At 40.9% G+C, this 16,634-nt stretch overlaps 1 protein-coding gene across 4 annotated transcripts in view; it reads right to left on the reverse strand.

Annotated features, from left to right (window-relative positions):
- Nucleotides 1-1,770: 1,770 nt before the first annotated feature.
- LOC135487146 (heparan sulfate glucosamine 3-O-sulfotransferase 5-like) overlaps nt 1,771-16,634 on the reverse strand; it is a 249,269-nt gene continuing 234,405 nt past the window's right edge. For all 4 annotated transcript variants that reach the window (XM_064770581.1, XM_064770580.1, XM_064770577.1 and 1 more), the window contains one exon: nt 1,771-8,752. In XM_064770581.1, the coding sequence (XP_064626651.1) occupies nt 7,619-8,737 (1,119 nt within the window). In that variant the 5' untranslated portion in view covers nt 8,738-8,752 and the 3' untranslated portion in view covers nt 1,771-7,618. The remainder of the gene's footprint in view (nt 8,753-16,634) is intronic.

A 16,634-nucleotide genomic window follows, 5' to 3' on the forward strand; every position in this document is an offset into this window, starting at 1 on the left:
CTTTTTTCGATGTGAGGTGGTCGTGTATTTCTCTAGCCACTGTCGCCAGCAAATTGTGGTCATCTGTACTCTAGCAGTACAAGACCACTCACACCCAAGTCCTCCATTCAGTAAAGTGTCCTTTACAGAAACAGGGGATAGGCAAAGCACCAGTTACAGTATCAGGCAGTGATTTCCGCCGAGGGGAACTCTTGAAGATGGACAAAGCCTGGCCATAGGTATGTCAATTGTCCTTGCGGTCAAACTCCTTTAACTAGCATTGACCGCATAGAAATCATAAGACGCGAGGTTGTCACATTGCAACAGTGTCTCCAGATAACTCCATAACATAAAATGAGGTTGCGACATCACTATTGTGTCTTCAGACAACTCCTCACACCACATACGTTTTTGACATTACTTTGGTGTCTCCAAACAACTTTCCATAATATGGAATGAGGTTGCAACATAACTATTGTGTCTCAATGTGACATGAGGTTGTAACATAAATAGCGCGTTTCCTGAGACACGAGGTTGTGCCATTACTGTACGTCTCCAGACATTATAGTATAATGGCACAACCTGGAGAGTTGTCTGCAGACAAATTTCCCAGGCACAACCTCAGTGATGTGTCTCTGCTTGAGTCCTTGGACATTTGCCATTGTATGCTCACGACTCTGCCATGTCCCTGGACAACTCTTCATTTAAACTTACTTACTTCGTCCTCTTCGTGCTCAGAGGACACATAAGGCTTTAATCTTCAGTTTCCATCCAGTTTGGTCGGCAGCCTGTCTGTGGAGGTTTCCCGAAGCCAGATCAAGCTGCTTCAGCTGCTTCACTTCCTTTTCTACTGTTTGGCACCAGGTCTCTCTTAACTTGGACAGTCTCACTTTTTCGTTCCAATGGACTGCTCTATTTGGTAGAGCACCTGGTGGCATTTGGCACAGCATTTGTACCTGCTGTACCTTGGTTCTTGTACTGAGTATCCTTGACTCGGACAGACTGGTTTAGCATACCAAATGATGGGTTAGCCTGCGTTATCCTTGCCAAAACATCTTCTGAATGTCCATCTGCTGTGGGTAAACATCTGCTTAGGTAGACAAATGTACTCATTTCCTCTATGGGTGTTGTATATCAATGTTGATGGGCCTTGGTTGATGGGTTCATTGTTGCGATGGTTTTTCATCATCTTTGTCTTTGGTACATTCACTGTCAGCCCAAGTGTAGCGCTTTTCTCAACAAGTGCGTTTCTCTTCTCTTGCATGACCTGGTGAAGGGGAGAAAGCAGGTCGATGACATCTGCATAATCCATTTAAGGTCAGGTGGTTTGTTAACTGCCACTGACCCCAGACAAGTCTCCAGTTGTGACTCAACTACATCCAAGACATCCTCCCTTTTAAACAAGGTTGTGACTCTGCTGTGTATTTGGAGACTGCTCAGTCCCTGAGCCTCATTACCCCGGACAAGTCTCCAGTTGTGACTCAACTACATCCCCAGACACCCTCCATTTCAAACAAGGTTGTGACAATGCTATGTCCCCAAACACCGCTCAGTCATGCATCCATCCCTTAGTCTAAAGACATGAAGCAAGGTCGTGACTTTGCTGTGTCCCAGACATCTCTCAGTTGTGCATCCCTTAGTCTCATGACATGAAGCAAGGTTGTGACTTCGCTATGTCCCAAGACACCGCCCATTCAGAAATTCCTCAGTTTCATGGTAAGTACTCCCACCAACTTGTCTCTGATATCCTCGCACATAGCTTCAGCTAACAAACCAAAGAATCAATGCCTGTTTTCATCATTTTATTCAGTTTATTTTATGAAAGTTCACTGTTGAGGTGCACAACATCTTTACCAAGTCAAGTGACCATTGCAGGCCGATTGTGTGACATTGCTCCCAGCATCAGTGCAATAGTAGGGACCATCTCAGAATATTTGGTGAAAAAAAGACTATACCCCATTCCACAAAAAATGGCACTCAAGACAAAAAAGCTGACAAAATGGTTGGAGAAAGTTGTCAGTATTTTGTTTCAAATGGCTCGCTTATGATAATGCTTTGGCCGAAACTGGAAAAGTAAGTGTTTTTAGATACTTTGGACATTGCGATTGCAGATGAAATATATTATTTTGTTCAAATGTTGCATTTTCTGTGCAAAATCGTCAAAGAGCAGACTGCTATTTCCTTGTGGAATCGACTATACATGGTGTTTTTTCTCCCTTAAAGGACAGAGGAGGTGTATTTGCAGATAGTTCAGTAAGAAAATCACTCTCATCCATAGGTAAATTTTCAAATATTTGAAAGAGCAGAGAACTGGCCTTTAAGGAATCTAGTAGGACATGCTTTCCCGAGATGTAGCATATTTGAGGTTGGCTAAACTATTTTCAACGTCCACTTCAATACTGGTTTCTATAATCACAATAACAAAGGCAAGAAAATACACAATACATGTAATGATAACTACTCTAGACGAAACAGAGAGGCCAGGGAACTTGGCGATCATCTCAAAATTGCTTGATACCACTAAAAGAGATATTTTCAACAGGGGAGGGAGGGAGTCAGCCATTTCTATGTCAAAAGTTCTTTGTCACACTTGTGGCATCATCCCTGAAAAGGTTTTTGATGCCAGACGGATATCTGTTGTTAGCCTTTTGGGTAGGAGGTGGTTCATGGCATTTTTCATCACAAGAACAATTTCAAGCTTATCTCAAGCAATTTTGAGATGATCCCTTAAACCCGCAGCACACTAGCCGCCAACTTTGGCGACAAGAAGCGTTCAGCTGATGCCTCTCGACGCCAAAGTTGGCGGCCAGTGGATCCCGGTCAGAGCACACCTGCCCAGAATCGGCGTCCAGTAGCGTCTTTTCCGGCACTTTAGGCTGCCATTTTCAAATCATGTGATATCAAGACGCAATCTGATTGGCCATAGCCTGACCACCGACGCCAAGTCAGGCGGCCGTCCGTAGCACACCTGGCTTCTTCTTGTGTTCAAATGCGGCGACACGCGTCAAAAATCAAACATGTTAGATATTTGGCGTTTAGTTGCGGCAAGTGGCGGCAAGTTACGTTCGCCGACGCCGTTCGTAGCAGACTAGGGATTTTTCAGGCGTTCAGGACTCTTGCGGCAAAAAACGCCAGTGAACGCCGAAGTTGGCGGCTAGTGTGCTGCGGGCTTTAGTTTGCAGTTGCTGCTCAGTTTTGCACTGGAAGTGCACACCAAATCATGTATGTTGCCCCTATTATGTAATACTTCCTGACAACTGGTTTGAGGGTTAAATAATGATGGCAGGAAAATCAGATCAAATGCATACTTGCTTCTAAAAATCCAATTCACTTCACATTTGCAGGGATTGTGTATTCCATAGTGCAGTGATCAAATATGGGGACAATAATGAATTATGACTAACTTGGCATAATTAAGAGAAAATCGAATTTGCCTGCAATGAAGTGCTTTTCTGCTGCAGTGGAATTCCTTCCTGATATCTATTCACGATGTTTATCACCGACAATTGAATTCACGATTGAACCATCACACTTGTGATGTCTTGAAATGTAGCAGCATAGGCCTACAACTGAGCTGTGTTGATTGATTTGTATTCCCGACCCATCAATTTGTTATACAACTTTTTGAAAAGGGCCTAGGCCAGGTTATATACCAATAAATGAATCTACATGATGCATGATGGTCAAATGTCTTGTCCACAAGTACTCTTCATTATGATAATTTTATGATAGTGTTCTTCATTAGGTCACAGTAATTATGATTCTTTATTTTCACCATATTTGATAATCACACTATGGGAATACAACATCCCCGCAAATATGAAGTGAATCCAGTATCAGTACCTTCCAGTAGCAAAATGCATTTGATCAGGTTTTCGTCCCATCACCTTTATTGTCACTGCATGGAAAACAATCTTCTATCTACCTCACCATGAACTGGTGTAAACATTGGACAAAAGATTCTCCAATATGCACCGCAAAAATCCTCGTGCAACCTTACAACACATTGGGTGATATGAATAAAGACTAGCAAATGCTTTTACTTCAATTTTGTACAGAAATGCCAAGTGTAAATGTACATGGAGTTTTAGATAAAAGTATTTGCTAGTCTTTATTCATATCACCCATTGTCTCTTTCACAGAATTCCTGTGCTGCGTTCGTCTCTGATCAATTTGCACGCTGTGTGTAAAACTGATCAAACCGAGCGCAGTGCAGGAACTTATTGTGAAGAGACAAAGCATCAAATAGTTGTTGGAAAATGCCCAAGATTACATGCAATATGGGTAAAATCTTGTCCACAATTCACACCAGCTCGGCAAGGCAGTTAGAGTATCGTTCCAAACTTGTCTTGATAATCAAACAAACAACAAACAACAAGGACCCAAAGAATTCTGATCAGTATGATCAAAAGATATTTACAGACTTTGTCACGGACAAAAAAACCCTTCCCCTCATTTTCACTATATTACATACAACATTTGGTATTTGTGTATTCTTAAAGGGACTATGCGACATTGTTACACCAGGGCCATATTAAGATAGAGGGTACAGCTCCCCTGCTTCTCAGACAACATGTTATTCATCTAGACTTTTGCCTTAAATGGGACACAATGATTTATTGTAACCCTCCTCCTTTGACCAAACTCCTCGATATGGGTCTGTACACTACAAAGCTAAAGTCCGTTTAAGTGTATAAATCACATCATTCGATCCTACAGTTTATGAGACAATTACATACATCTCCTGGATTGTGTTCACGCAAATAAAACTTGATTTGTTGATGCACAGCTCACTATCAAATGAAACTCTACTCAATTTGATCAAAGTTGAGCACTGACATGTGATCCGCTCTGACAAAAGTAGGCACTTGGGGTCCAAGTCAGTCAGTCACTGCATTTATGACACCTGACATTCGCTTCAGAAATGACTGATATGTGGCATTTTCCCGGGGAAAAGAAAGTTTCTGAAAATAAAAAAAAATTTCTTCTTCACTTTTCCTCTTTTCTCTTCTCCCTTTTCACCATATGCGAGTGCCTACATTTGCCAGAGCAAGTCACACATTAGTCAGCGTAGGAATAAAACTAACAAAGACTAGATCAAGAAGTTAACCTGAGTGAAAGAAAAATACAATTTTGACTAAAAAAGTGACTAAAAAAATTTGTTGACAAAGGAACTGTGAAAGTGTAAGAACAAATAATGAAAAATAATGTCACAATCGTTGTCCCCACGATTTGACATTTTTAGTTCTGTTAACTTAACACAGATGGCACTGCCATCGAATATGATATACATGTATCGATATCAAGTAAAGATTTACAACCTGAAATGAATCAACTGATTGTTTACAATTGGAAAATGATATTTTCTTTTGATTAGAAAGAGTTAATGAAATATCAGCAATTACACAACCTGGCTGATATTGCCATAAATCAAATGACTACAAATCGTACAGTCCAGATCACAATAGCCATCCATCCTGCTTTGCGTCAGAGACATGCAACGAGTTGTGCACCAAGTTGCCGACCTACACGCTGGGTAGCGCGTCAACTATGAATTTAGGGATGACAATTGTGATTTGGACGGTAACTCCCAATACATCATGAATTTAAATGCACTCCGCAAATGACAGATTTTTGTCTCTGCAACCTGCTACATAGCCATGGCAACATGACGACTGATTATGGTTCAGCCAATTAGGTAACCGCATTCCAATCACAATCATCATGTTTTCACAGCAATGATATCCGTCGCAGGTTGCAGCAGCAGAAATCGCTCGTGTGCAGAATGCTTTATGACCAGCTTTTAAATATCACCCTGGTATCTAATCTGAACTCCTCAGCACACACGGCCAATGAAATCGACCTCGATGTTTGTGTCTGTCGGGTGACTAAAGCGATAATGTCCAGCCACTCTTATGAACTTGACAGAGTTTATGCGGAGGGCAGTTCTGGAATACATCAGAAAATTTTCACCGATGTTCTACAAACTTTTTCGTGGATATTTTCGGACGTATATCTTCAGCACCCTCAGGACACAAACTCTGCAATAACATATGTGCCGGCTTGGCATTTTCTAATGATATTCCTGATCATATATTATATAACACCATGGTTGGGATGTAGCACTGATAGTGTGTATGATATGATTCTCTCAAACATAGAAATTATAAATCAATAAAGGATTCATAACTTATAGACATCCTTTGTTCAGTCAATATCAAAATAAACTGGCGTAAACCTACGCCAAATATATACCAAGTTTTTCCATCTCAACCAGAACCAAGATTGTAGTAGATTATGTACAGGGGATTGTACTGCATCTTGGTTCAAGAAGAGTGGAAGAACTTGAGGCCACTCCAAGCCAGCCACCCATTTCAGTTCTATTTACAAAACATAGATGTCAGCACCAGATGTAGTTACAGCCTCCAGGAGGGCAGCTATTTAAAACAATGGCCACCCCACCTGGTCTAAGCATCAGCTAGCCATCAGCAAAGGGAAAGAATGTAACAAATATAAACAAATGAGTAAGCTTAATGCTGCGGCATCTTAGTGAGAAGCCAAGAAGCAATTAGCAGGCTCTTAACGGACACAGTGGAAAGGCCTGAGAAAGTGAACAGCCGCCCCTCCAATGGCATCGTTCAGAAGATGTGCGTTTCGGAGAGAAATTATTTAGTCTACACAGAAAAAGCGCTGTACTTGTTTAAATAACTTCCATGAATTATCATCCTGCTTAAGAGTAAAAGCAGGCATGGACACAAGGGGATGGCAAAATGAAGAGCGGGGCCCTTACTTGCAAAAATTCTTTTAAATTGACCAGAAAGTACAACTTCTGTGACAATACTTTGTATTAAAAAGTTGTGCTGGCACCCAGGAGTTAGGACGGCTCCTAATCGAGTTCACAGTAACTGCCAAGATAGAACCATTGACTTTACAGCTCTACTGAACATCGACTAACTCAAGAGAAAAGCAACAACGTCAAGGACAGAACTGTGTCGCAATGTCATGGAGGAAGGGTACTAGAGTTCATAAACACCGTATCTACATGTAACCAAGGACAGACTTGTGTAGCTGTGTCACGTACCAAGAGCTACATAGAAAGCTCTAAGAGTCCTACACTGATAGCTGGCTGATGTTATAATCGGAGCTGGAATGAAAGACTTGCTTGAAGAGGCGTATATCTGTCATGAAGACCCTATCAAGGAGTCGTGAATAATCTTGGAACTGTTGAGCAAAAGACAATATGGATTTTTGATATGTACATGGAAAGAGGCCATCACAAAGTAACAAATGCTTCCTGCACACAAGCAAGTCTATATGTGATAAAGGTTGTTTCCTAAGGGGTTGACCTTCTCTTACAAACTTAACATTGGATTTGACAACAACCCTGATAAAGCACAGAACGGACAACTACACAGAAAACTACCTTTCATATGACTGCTTTGTTCGCTTGGCATTGAATGGGTACCACCAATGTTGATCAGGTTTTGTGCAAATGAAGCCTCAGATTTGATGGAGTATCCCCATCAATTGAATGGTAAATTGGTACCTTAGCTGTAGCTGCCGCAACTAAATGCAACTTTAGGGAGGAAGGAAGGTTCATTTACATAAAGCTGATGAACTTATATTGAGATCCGCAGAGCTAAGGCCACCCAAAGTCCTTGTCCACCATCCGATAAAATTTATAATTATGAGGTCGAAAATAGTCTTGCAGTTTCTTTACAACTTCCGGCGAGACATTTGGATGCGGTCTTCCCTTCGATTCGGCTAAACATTTTTCATGTGTTTCATTCCGTAAGCAGAAATAACCCTTCGTCCGATTATAATAGAAATTTGCGGGCGTTATTTTGTGCTCGATCCCGAGAAAGTTTTCGACGATTTTTAACTGACTGACCGGGTCTCTGACCAGTGCCTCTGAGCTCAGGATCAAGAATTGACTCAGGGGAAAGTATTGTAACCACCGCTCTAAATGTCTGTGGTAAATTGAGCGTCGGATGGCTCTGTAGGTTGTCCGCACCTCTCCTGTGTCCTCGTTAATCGCCAGTTCCTCAAATGACTCATGCTGCTTCCCCTTCGAGAGTTTTGTCATATGAATCTGGGTATAGTCTGAAATAGCACGTTCAGTTGGATCACGCATGATCAATATCAATTTGATACTACTGTTCATTTTATGTACGCGCTCTGGGACGCTCTCTTCAACAAAGTACGCGGGCGTTTTTTCTATCGTGATTTGTTGTGGGAAAGAATACGGCATTTTTCTCCGATACCATTCGTAACCCATGCTATAATTGTCATCGTCGTCAAAGAAGTGTGTTTCTTTATTGGCGATTTGAATCGCGGGGTGCAAGTTCACAAAGTTTAAAAGCGCTCGTGTGCCTCCTTTGCGGACTCCAATAATAATACATTGAGGTAGACGACGTTTGGTATGTTTGTATCGAATGTTGTCATTGTCTCTGTACCTGTGACGGGGCCTGAAGTCATCGGAATCAGGTATGTTGCCATACTTGCTGGTCATCGTCTCCGGCTCATCGGCGGTCTGTACGACAGGGTTATGGGTACAGCACAATCGCTCGATCAGCCTCTTGTCAAGACAACTGTATATGATGAGGCAGGTTGATAAAGCCGTCAGAACGACAACCGCGATGACTTTCAGGGGCGTACATTTTGAGAAACTTTGTATAAGACGAGTGTTGCATGGTCTCTTGGAGTCGGGCGCGGCGGGTAGTTGTTGATATGAAACCTCTTTTGTCTTGCTCTTCATTTTTGGCTAGTTCATCTGCAACGACACAAGCAGAGAAGAAAATAAGAAATTGTTATCTACATTTGAAAGAAGACTACAAGATATGTGGACATACATAAGGTTCATCGAAGCTGCGGTCATCAATCTTTGGACTGCAAAGAAGAGAGTTTCGGGTTGGGGAGGGGTAGGGCAAAGGCAAAACTGACACAGAATCCCCGAACAGATGCTATAATTGAGAAGTCAGTAAATTAATTACAGAAGATAAATGGGTTAGTGAGTGTCTTTCAAATAAACCAACGAAACTGAAAAAAGTAGCAACTCCTTCCAATTACATTAACAAACCTATCAAATCACTGCGTCATGATAGAGCCAATTTTCGAATTTCGTACGTGTTCAAAAGAGCATTCGCACTCATTAGCTGCTTCAGCAGCACGCAATGATATTGATTCTGTGTGATCGCTACAATATAGATGGATATCTGACTAATCAAGGGCATGATGCTACGTGGTTTGAAAGCCTAATTAATTAGGGAGACGTTCGTAGCCATTCACCAAGTCACATTCTGCACCGGCGAATCGTTCCAAAATGACTCACTGAGTGAATCTGTGTGCTACATCGGAGACATGATTGTGGTCGCTGAAGCAGGATAATCCTACATGCAAACTGGTTTATAGAGACTGAAGGCATGGCATCAATATGCATGCCAAGAAAGTAGATCAATTATACAGTAATATCGTAAAATAAAGATAGCTTGATTGAAAGATGCAACTGTGTTTAATTTTATGGTACTTTAAATTTGGAAGTCATACTAATGCAAAGTGCATATTCACTTCTCAGTCCACTGTATTTTTGATAAAGACTGATCAATTATTCTGAGCACAGCCTAAAGGCGGTAAGGTTTTTGCCAAGCAATCAAAACCAAAAGTAACCAATTCAATTTGACAACAAAACGATCCAGCCTTTGTCCCACAAGATACATCATTGCTCAACCAAAGCAGCAAAGAATACAAAATAAGCCTCGTCAATACTTCATATGTGATTAGACCCAAAAGAAGATTTGGAAAGTTATAAAATCAATCTCAAGGGAGGTGTTCTTGATTTTGAATGAAATCTACAGCGCTTAGCTTCCTAGGTCATTAGGCAAATTCCCGTTGAACAAATGTCCCATCCCAAAGCTAGTTAGTTCGGCACGAGTTAAAAGCTAAACTGAAATATTGATACAGCTCTGTTATCAAGCTATCGCTATGAGGATGTGACGTGCTTTGGGGACATTAGTTGGCTCGGTGCACCGGTATCGAGACTGACAGATTTCTCAGATCATTATAAGCCTCAAATGCCCTTGTTATGCATAATGCATAAGCTTCGAAATCTATCACCAGCGGGATATTTGGGACATTTCGCCTATCCTATTAGCGCCTTGACACTTTGACATGTTAGAGGCGGAGAAACGCTTACAGAGTTGGCGATGAGGGCTTCAGCGCTCAAGTCGGAAACTAGAGATAAGTTTGTTGGAAAAACTGGCAATGGCATAGATGCGACATGCGAGATGAGTCAAGTTACTTTAAATTCTTGAAACAGCAGCGGTAGGCTGCGGAGAAGATAAAAGCGTGTCTGTCATCACCGATGCATACTACCGACTCAGTCTATTAATACATTCAGGTTTGTAGTATACTTTAGTGACAGGCGTGAGAAACTCACAAAGCCCTCTAAAGATTGACCAAACCTACCTGAAACAACTCCACAACAGACAACAATTAGGCCTAAAATATAAAAAAAACATCAACATCGGCAAACACCAAAGAGAATCATCAAGGGGAATTAAAAAGTCTCAATCCCTTGTGTTTCCATGGTAACACGGCATGTATCTCCCCACTGGACCAGTTGGACCATAAAAAGCTATCAATAGACTAGAGATGAGATGTCAAAGCAGGGACACGAATACTGAACCATTTACCAGAATCAAAGTTGGTCCTTAGGGAGAGTGTGACCCACATTGTAATAGGGAGGCAAAGGCAGAATCTGCACCAAAGGCTGACTTTTATCCTAGAATGTGGTACAAAAAACTTCTTACAAATACCTTTAAGGGCATTTTTGAAGGGTACGTAGAATTACTCGAAAACAGGTCAAGACTCCACACCAGAAACTTTGTGACAGTTCACGTCTAGCGTTGTGTTTCTCTACTCGCTTAACACAATTTATGAAATAAATGATATATTCAATGCGTATTTACAGAGCTGGAAAATCTCTACTGCAAATTTAAATTTTTTAATGACGACCTCTAAAGAGACACCAAGCACGCTGCATGGACAAGTCACAGTGATATTCATTCCCAAATCATTCTGTTAAATCCCCAGGGGTGTAACAAGGCCAGCAAGGCCAGCAAGGCCAGCAAGTGCAAGTGACAACTTAATGATTCAAGTAAAGTTTCAAATTTCAAACAAATATATCTAAGGCTTAAAAAGCAGCCTCATGGATCTCGAGATCAGTTGGTTCAATCTGGGTCCAAGGTTAAATCAATAGAGAATAAGTGGAGTCAGAATGAATGGACATGTTTTCTCCCCAAGGTGAGAGATGGATTGATTTACCTAAAGCTCTCTATAAAGGTACCACAATATTCTAATTTGAACAGAATCTCTTCTCAGGAGAAACCAAACCACTGAATAGTAGAAATTTACAGAGCAGATAGTTCCAAGTCTGCTTTAGTCTTACCAAAATTTAAATTCCAGGAGAACATTCATGAAAAGTGAAAGTTCACACAAGAGCATTACAATCCCATTCAGCAATACTTCTTGGTCCTACACTGCTAGTCCTATAGCTATCCTCCAACATATCCACGAGCACCACCTCCCAGTCTCGAAGCACGTGGAATGAATTCAATGTGATAACCATCAAGATCCTTCTGGTATTATAAATAGCAGCACCGACCCTTTCAAAACCTAGAACACTTCCTCAGATCCATGGTGGACCACCAATAAATCTCAGATGCACATGGACCAGACCGGTTTACAATCAAGACACCTCCAAAATAGAATCACAGCGATTGTCTGACAAAGGAAGGACATCTCATTGAAGTGTCAGTATCCCTCTTCCATCACACATGGGGCAGTCATCAGTCCCTAACAAAGGATGCAAATGTAGAGTGAGGTGGGATCAAATACTCAGTCATCGAGGTTTCACTGGTACATGAACCACAGGACGATTTCCTGAGTTGCCGTCTGGATATGGAACATTTACAAATATCCAAGGGTCTTGGGTGTCACCATTCACCCTGACGGTCCATTGTGCGAGTCTCCATAACAAAATCCAGATGTACCCTAAACGCAGACACCATCACAGACAATAACCTTCGCACATCTCTTTAGAAACAGCCAGGGGCATCCCATTGTAAACCAGGTCCCGTCACAATCCACAGACCCTGACAGACACCACCAGACATACACAATGCTAGTGACTGCTCACACCACCACCTTCCTCGTCCTCCTACAAAGTAAATCTACTATGGAACAGCTCCTCTCGAACACCAGCAGGATTAACTACACCAGCAGGATTAACTTCCTCGTGAATTGGCTACGCACGTCTGGTCAATGACAATGCTGACAATGTCACCGAGCAACGATGACAAGACAATGGCAAATGTCGCATCTTCCCAATCACACACCACACAACGTGATTGAACGATCTTAGATCAGGATACACACTGTCCTCGATTCTCGATCTACATGGAGATCGCGACAACGTAATCAAGATAATTCTGTAACGGCAAATATTATTGGGTGCACACTTCGACACCATGCCGGGGACACCTCCCGCAGGATAAAATTCTAAATCAGATTTTATTTGCATTTGCTGTATTGATTTTGCGACAAATAAGAATTGGCATAGTGAAGATTCATGAACACTCATTACCTCCGGGCCCGCATCTTGTAATCGCAAGTGGATTAACTTAGCGAGTTACGTGGACAACAGAGCGAGTTACGTGCACATTTTTTTCAAGATGGTAGAAAACCCACGGTGTTCGGTGTGAGTGAAGTGGTTGGATAGTCAACTGATAAAAATTGTTACCTCATTGTACAAATTTAGGGAAAACCAAAGAGTGCTTTATACATGTATCCTGAAATCGCAAAACTTCCAGATCATGATCTACAGTGATTAAGAAATGACCAGTTCATGGCTTTTGCATATTGACACCCAAGGCTACAAGAGATCACAAAAGTGAGACAAAGACTTCCTGTTATTAAGGATGGGATGGAACTTATTAAGTAAAGATGAGCCTTTGATGCTACTGCTGACTGCATTTGAAGAACTTAAGGGCGTCGTTATTGCCAGTGCTGCATCATATGACATCATGACATCATGATGTTCAATAGAATGTATCATTACACGCATTTCAAGTTCAGTTTTCCAGCTTTTAAACAAAACGAGTAGGTCTTAGGACGACAACATGTAAGCAACCTTCCAACAGTTGAGCAGTTGTCCCGACCTTTAAGAAGAAGCATAATTTTGGACACGAGAAGGCTGCTGAATGCTCTGATTGGGACTAGATGTCTTCAGAGTTGTCTCCCCGTCCTCAAGGACCAATCTAGAACTGATCATGTATCGCCTGTCTTTTGACTACGTTTCCAATTTTCAAGAAAAAAAACATATTTGGCGTTGCCTCAGGAGCTATAAATCAGAATGATCAATTGGGCACATTTTTCATGCCAGCTAGGACCTAGCTCAGCTAGATGTACCGCAGACTAAATGTGATAGTCTAAACATTGAATCAGATCAAAGAACCTGCTATTCCCTAAGGTTACTGTCTACTGATTTCTTGATTAACCCAAGGCCAGAAGCCGTTTCCTCAACATTTTTTCTAAGCATATCATACACTTTTGTCTGGCACACACATGTACCATGAGATGTTAACCCCCTTGCAGTGGATTTGGATTTTGCTTACATGGCAAAATGCAGAGGACGTGCAGTAGTTCATGAGTTTTGTTTCAAGAAAAATGCCAGGTTTATTATTAATTAGTGCCATGCAATCAACCTAAAAGGCCATGGTAGAAATGGCAGGAAATAATTACAGCACACTGTCTGTCAGCTGAACTCCTCACAGAGCTTCATGCTTCCCCGAGACCCCTTGGCAATCAATGTCAACCTCAGAGAGTTGGTTACAAATTACCACGTCCAAACCCTGGTCACAGTCAGTAAATGACTCAGCTAGTTTATGCCAAAGAAGACATGGAATCGCTGTAGACACGCAGAAAAATGCGGTGATGTCAAGTTTGAAATTCGCCAAGTAGCTTTCAACAGAGGCATTGCAAGTCAATGTCAACTCTGCGCTGACAAATTGGCATGACTTGGCTGTGGTTGCAGTCAGTTTGTGACTCAACCTCAGCATGTTCAGACTGAGATGGTTACAAGCAATAGTAAATGAACAAATCAGGTCATAGGCAGTACCAGCTAAAGATGTTCATTCTAATATGCCAGTTTGGTCATTCAGGATCAGCAAGGATACATACACAAGACTGTCTCTTGCCCAATTATATATCTCTACCAAAATATTAAACAACAGAAGACAACTTTATACGTATGTTGAAAACCGTTCCTCGTCCAACTCAACCACTGATATTTATGACTATTTCGTTAGGTTGCAAAGTTTCTAACATATCTAGTCAAACATTTAGTTTGATTGCAAAGTTTCTAACATATCCAAAATTGTATAGGTGTGATGCATAGTTGCTTGTAAGCAGAATTTTATATCTTTCATCTTCATGCATCATCTATGAACAACTGTCCTCACTGACATCGGGCCATCTGTCGGTAATTTCTGACAAACTATGTTTGAACCCAAACTGTTGGCCAACAACATGTCTGTCCTGAAATTCCCTCCACGACATATTATGGTAGAGTCCTGTCAGACAAAGTGCCTCCATCATAATAATTACAGACTGTAATGTCATTTTGAAGCCCGACAGTGCCAAACTGCCAGACTGACTCTGATAACGTTACCCTAAATCCACTGACGTTTTCCTACATATTCAATTATACCCACATCTAAATGGCTTCTGTCAAACATCAGTTTTCATTATCAATTTCATATTTATGGTATGAGGAATTAATCTGATACGAAAGGTGGGTGGCGCCAGTCAGATTGCCACTTCCAGCGTCACCATCGAAAAAAAATGGAACTGGAACAATTGAGTTTAGGCTTTTATTGGTGAGTGCTAGAGTATATCTTAGTCTGATTCTCAATTTCACCACAAAAAATTTGGCTCGAACATCGATCAAGAAGAAAACCGGAAGTCTGTCACACCCAAGTGTCTGGTATCCTCCTTCAAAGTTTATGGTATGTGAATACCTAAGTCAAACAGTTTGGTAGTTTGTACAGGGCTTTTGCCAAACTGGCTTTATTTAGCAGGGATGTTTTTCTTTTCAAATGATGGGTTGCAACAGACACACCTATCATTCTAAAAGCAATCAAAGCAACAGAAGAAACCTCACAAAACAACAAAAACCAATAACAATTTACTAATAATATAACAAAACCTTGACATTTCTGATTTATAAACTCGATTTGCGTCATAATATTTCTCCGATATGAGTTCTATTGATTAAAATACTACTTAGGCTTCTTCTACGTTTTGAATAACAAATTTGAAATGTCACTTGGAAATTACAGAGAAAGTTAAAAATGTGAGAAAGTGGGTGATTACCAGACTAAAAAAAGAAAGTTTTCCACGTGAGGGACATTTTGACACTTCAAATCTAAATCAAATTCGAAGAATGATAAATCACAATATTAGTGGGAGTGCTATACCTTTAATATGATATTTTGATGCGGAAAATACTAGGCCTTGGAATGTTGTGCGCTCCTCTTACCATCTGCAAGTTATCATTGTGTATTTCAAGTCAGTCTATACATCTATATCAGCTAAAGATAACAGCAGGTAGATTGATCTGATAATGGAAACCATTTTCATGTTTCTCATACTTGGATGATCGATCGAACTTTAACCCGGCCTGTTCACCAGAAGGAATATTTCCCAAGCAACCATAGTCCTCAAATAGATGACCCAAGCAAGATCTTCTAAACCTAAACCTCTTGGTTCTTGATCAGTGTTCAAAACCGCAGACACAAACTTGGTATCTAGGGGTTAACAGGTAAACTTTCTGAAGAGAAGGTCAAGTGGAAGTATGGAAATGAAGAGGACCCCAACAACCACTTGTGGCGGTGATGAAATAACACAGTCGGACTGTGAGATGAAATAGAATAAACATGAAGCTTATTCAAGAAGACTCTGACAGAATACCTAATTCAAATTATGAAACGTTTGGAGGTTGTTGAGATGCGTGTCATCATTTGAAAATCCCTAGCGGTACTTGCATGAATAACACATATACCTCTACTGTAATTAGCTTGGAGGAATATGCCCGCGTGGGAGTACGAAGCAAACTTTTTCCTTTTTCTTGCTACATGTAAGAAGAAAAAAAGTTCGAACTTTTTCGTCTTCCACGTCTGAAACAATGGAATGCGATACTCCGTGAACATAATTCTACCTAAATATGGATTTGATCAAGGCAAGACAAAAACCTCATCCTGCCTTAGCTTGGAGGATGAACATTCTCTAGAATTCCACAGCGAACACCAAGTGAAAATAAGAAGGAAAGGATTCTGAAGCTAAGGCAAAAGAAATTGATCTCAATACTCTGAAATTTTAATTTTCAATCTCACACCAGTTGTTTTCTACTTTACCTTACTACATTTTCAATTTCCTCCCGTTGCCTAGGAATGAAAGCAAAGACAGATTGAAGTAATCTGTCTTTGATGAAAGGCAACAGTTTTCGATGGAAACCCATCAAATGATATGAGAAATAAACACCGAGTAATCTAGTCGATCAGTTTTCAATAGATCCAGATTGACTCGCAATTTACTTT

The sequence above is a fragment of the Lineus longissimus genome, chromosome 4, assembly GCF_910592395.1.
Source record: "Lineus longissimus chromosome 4, tnLinLong1.2, whole genome shotgun sequence".
In the NCBI taxonomy this organism is placed as follows: domain Eukaryota; kingdom Metazoa; phylum Nemertea; class Pilidiophora; order Heteronemertea; family Lineidae; genus Lineus; species Lineus longissimus.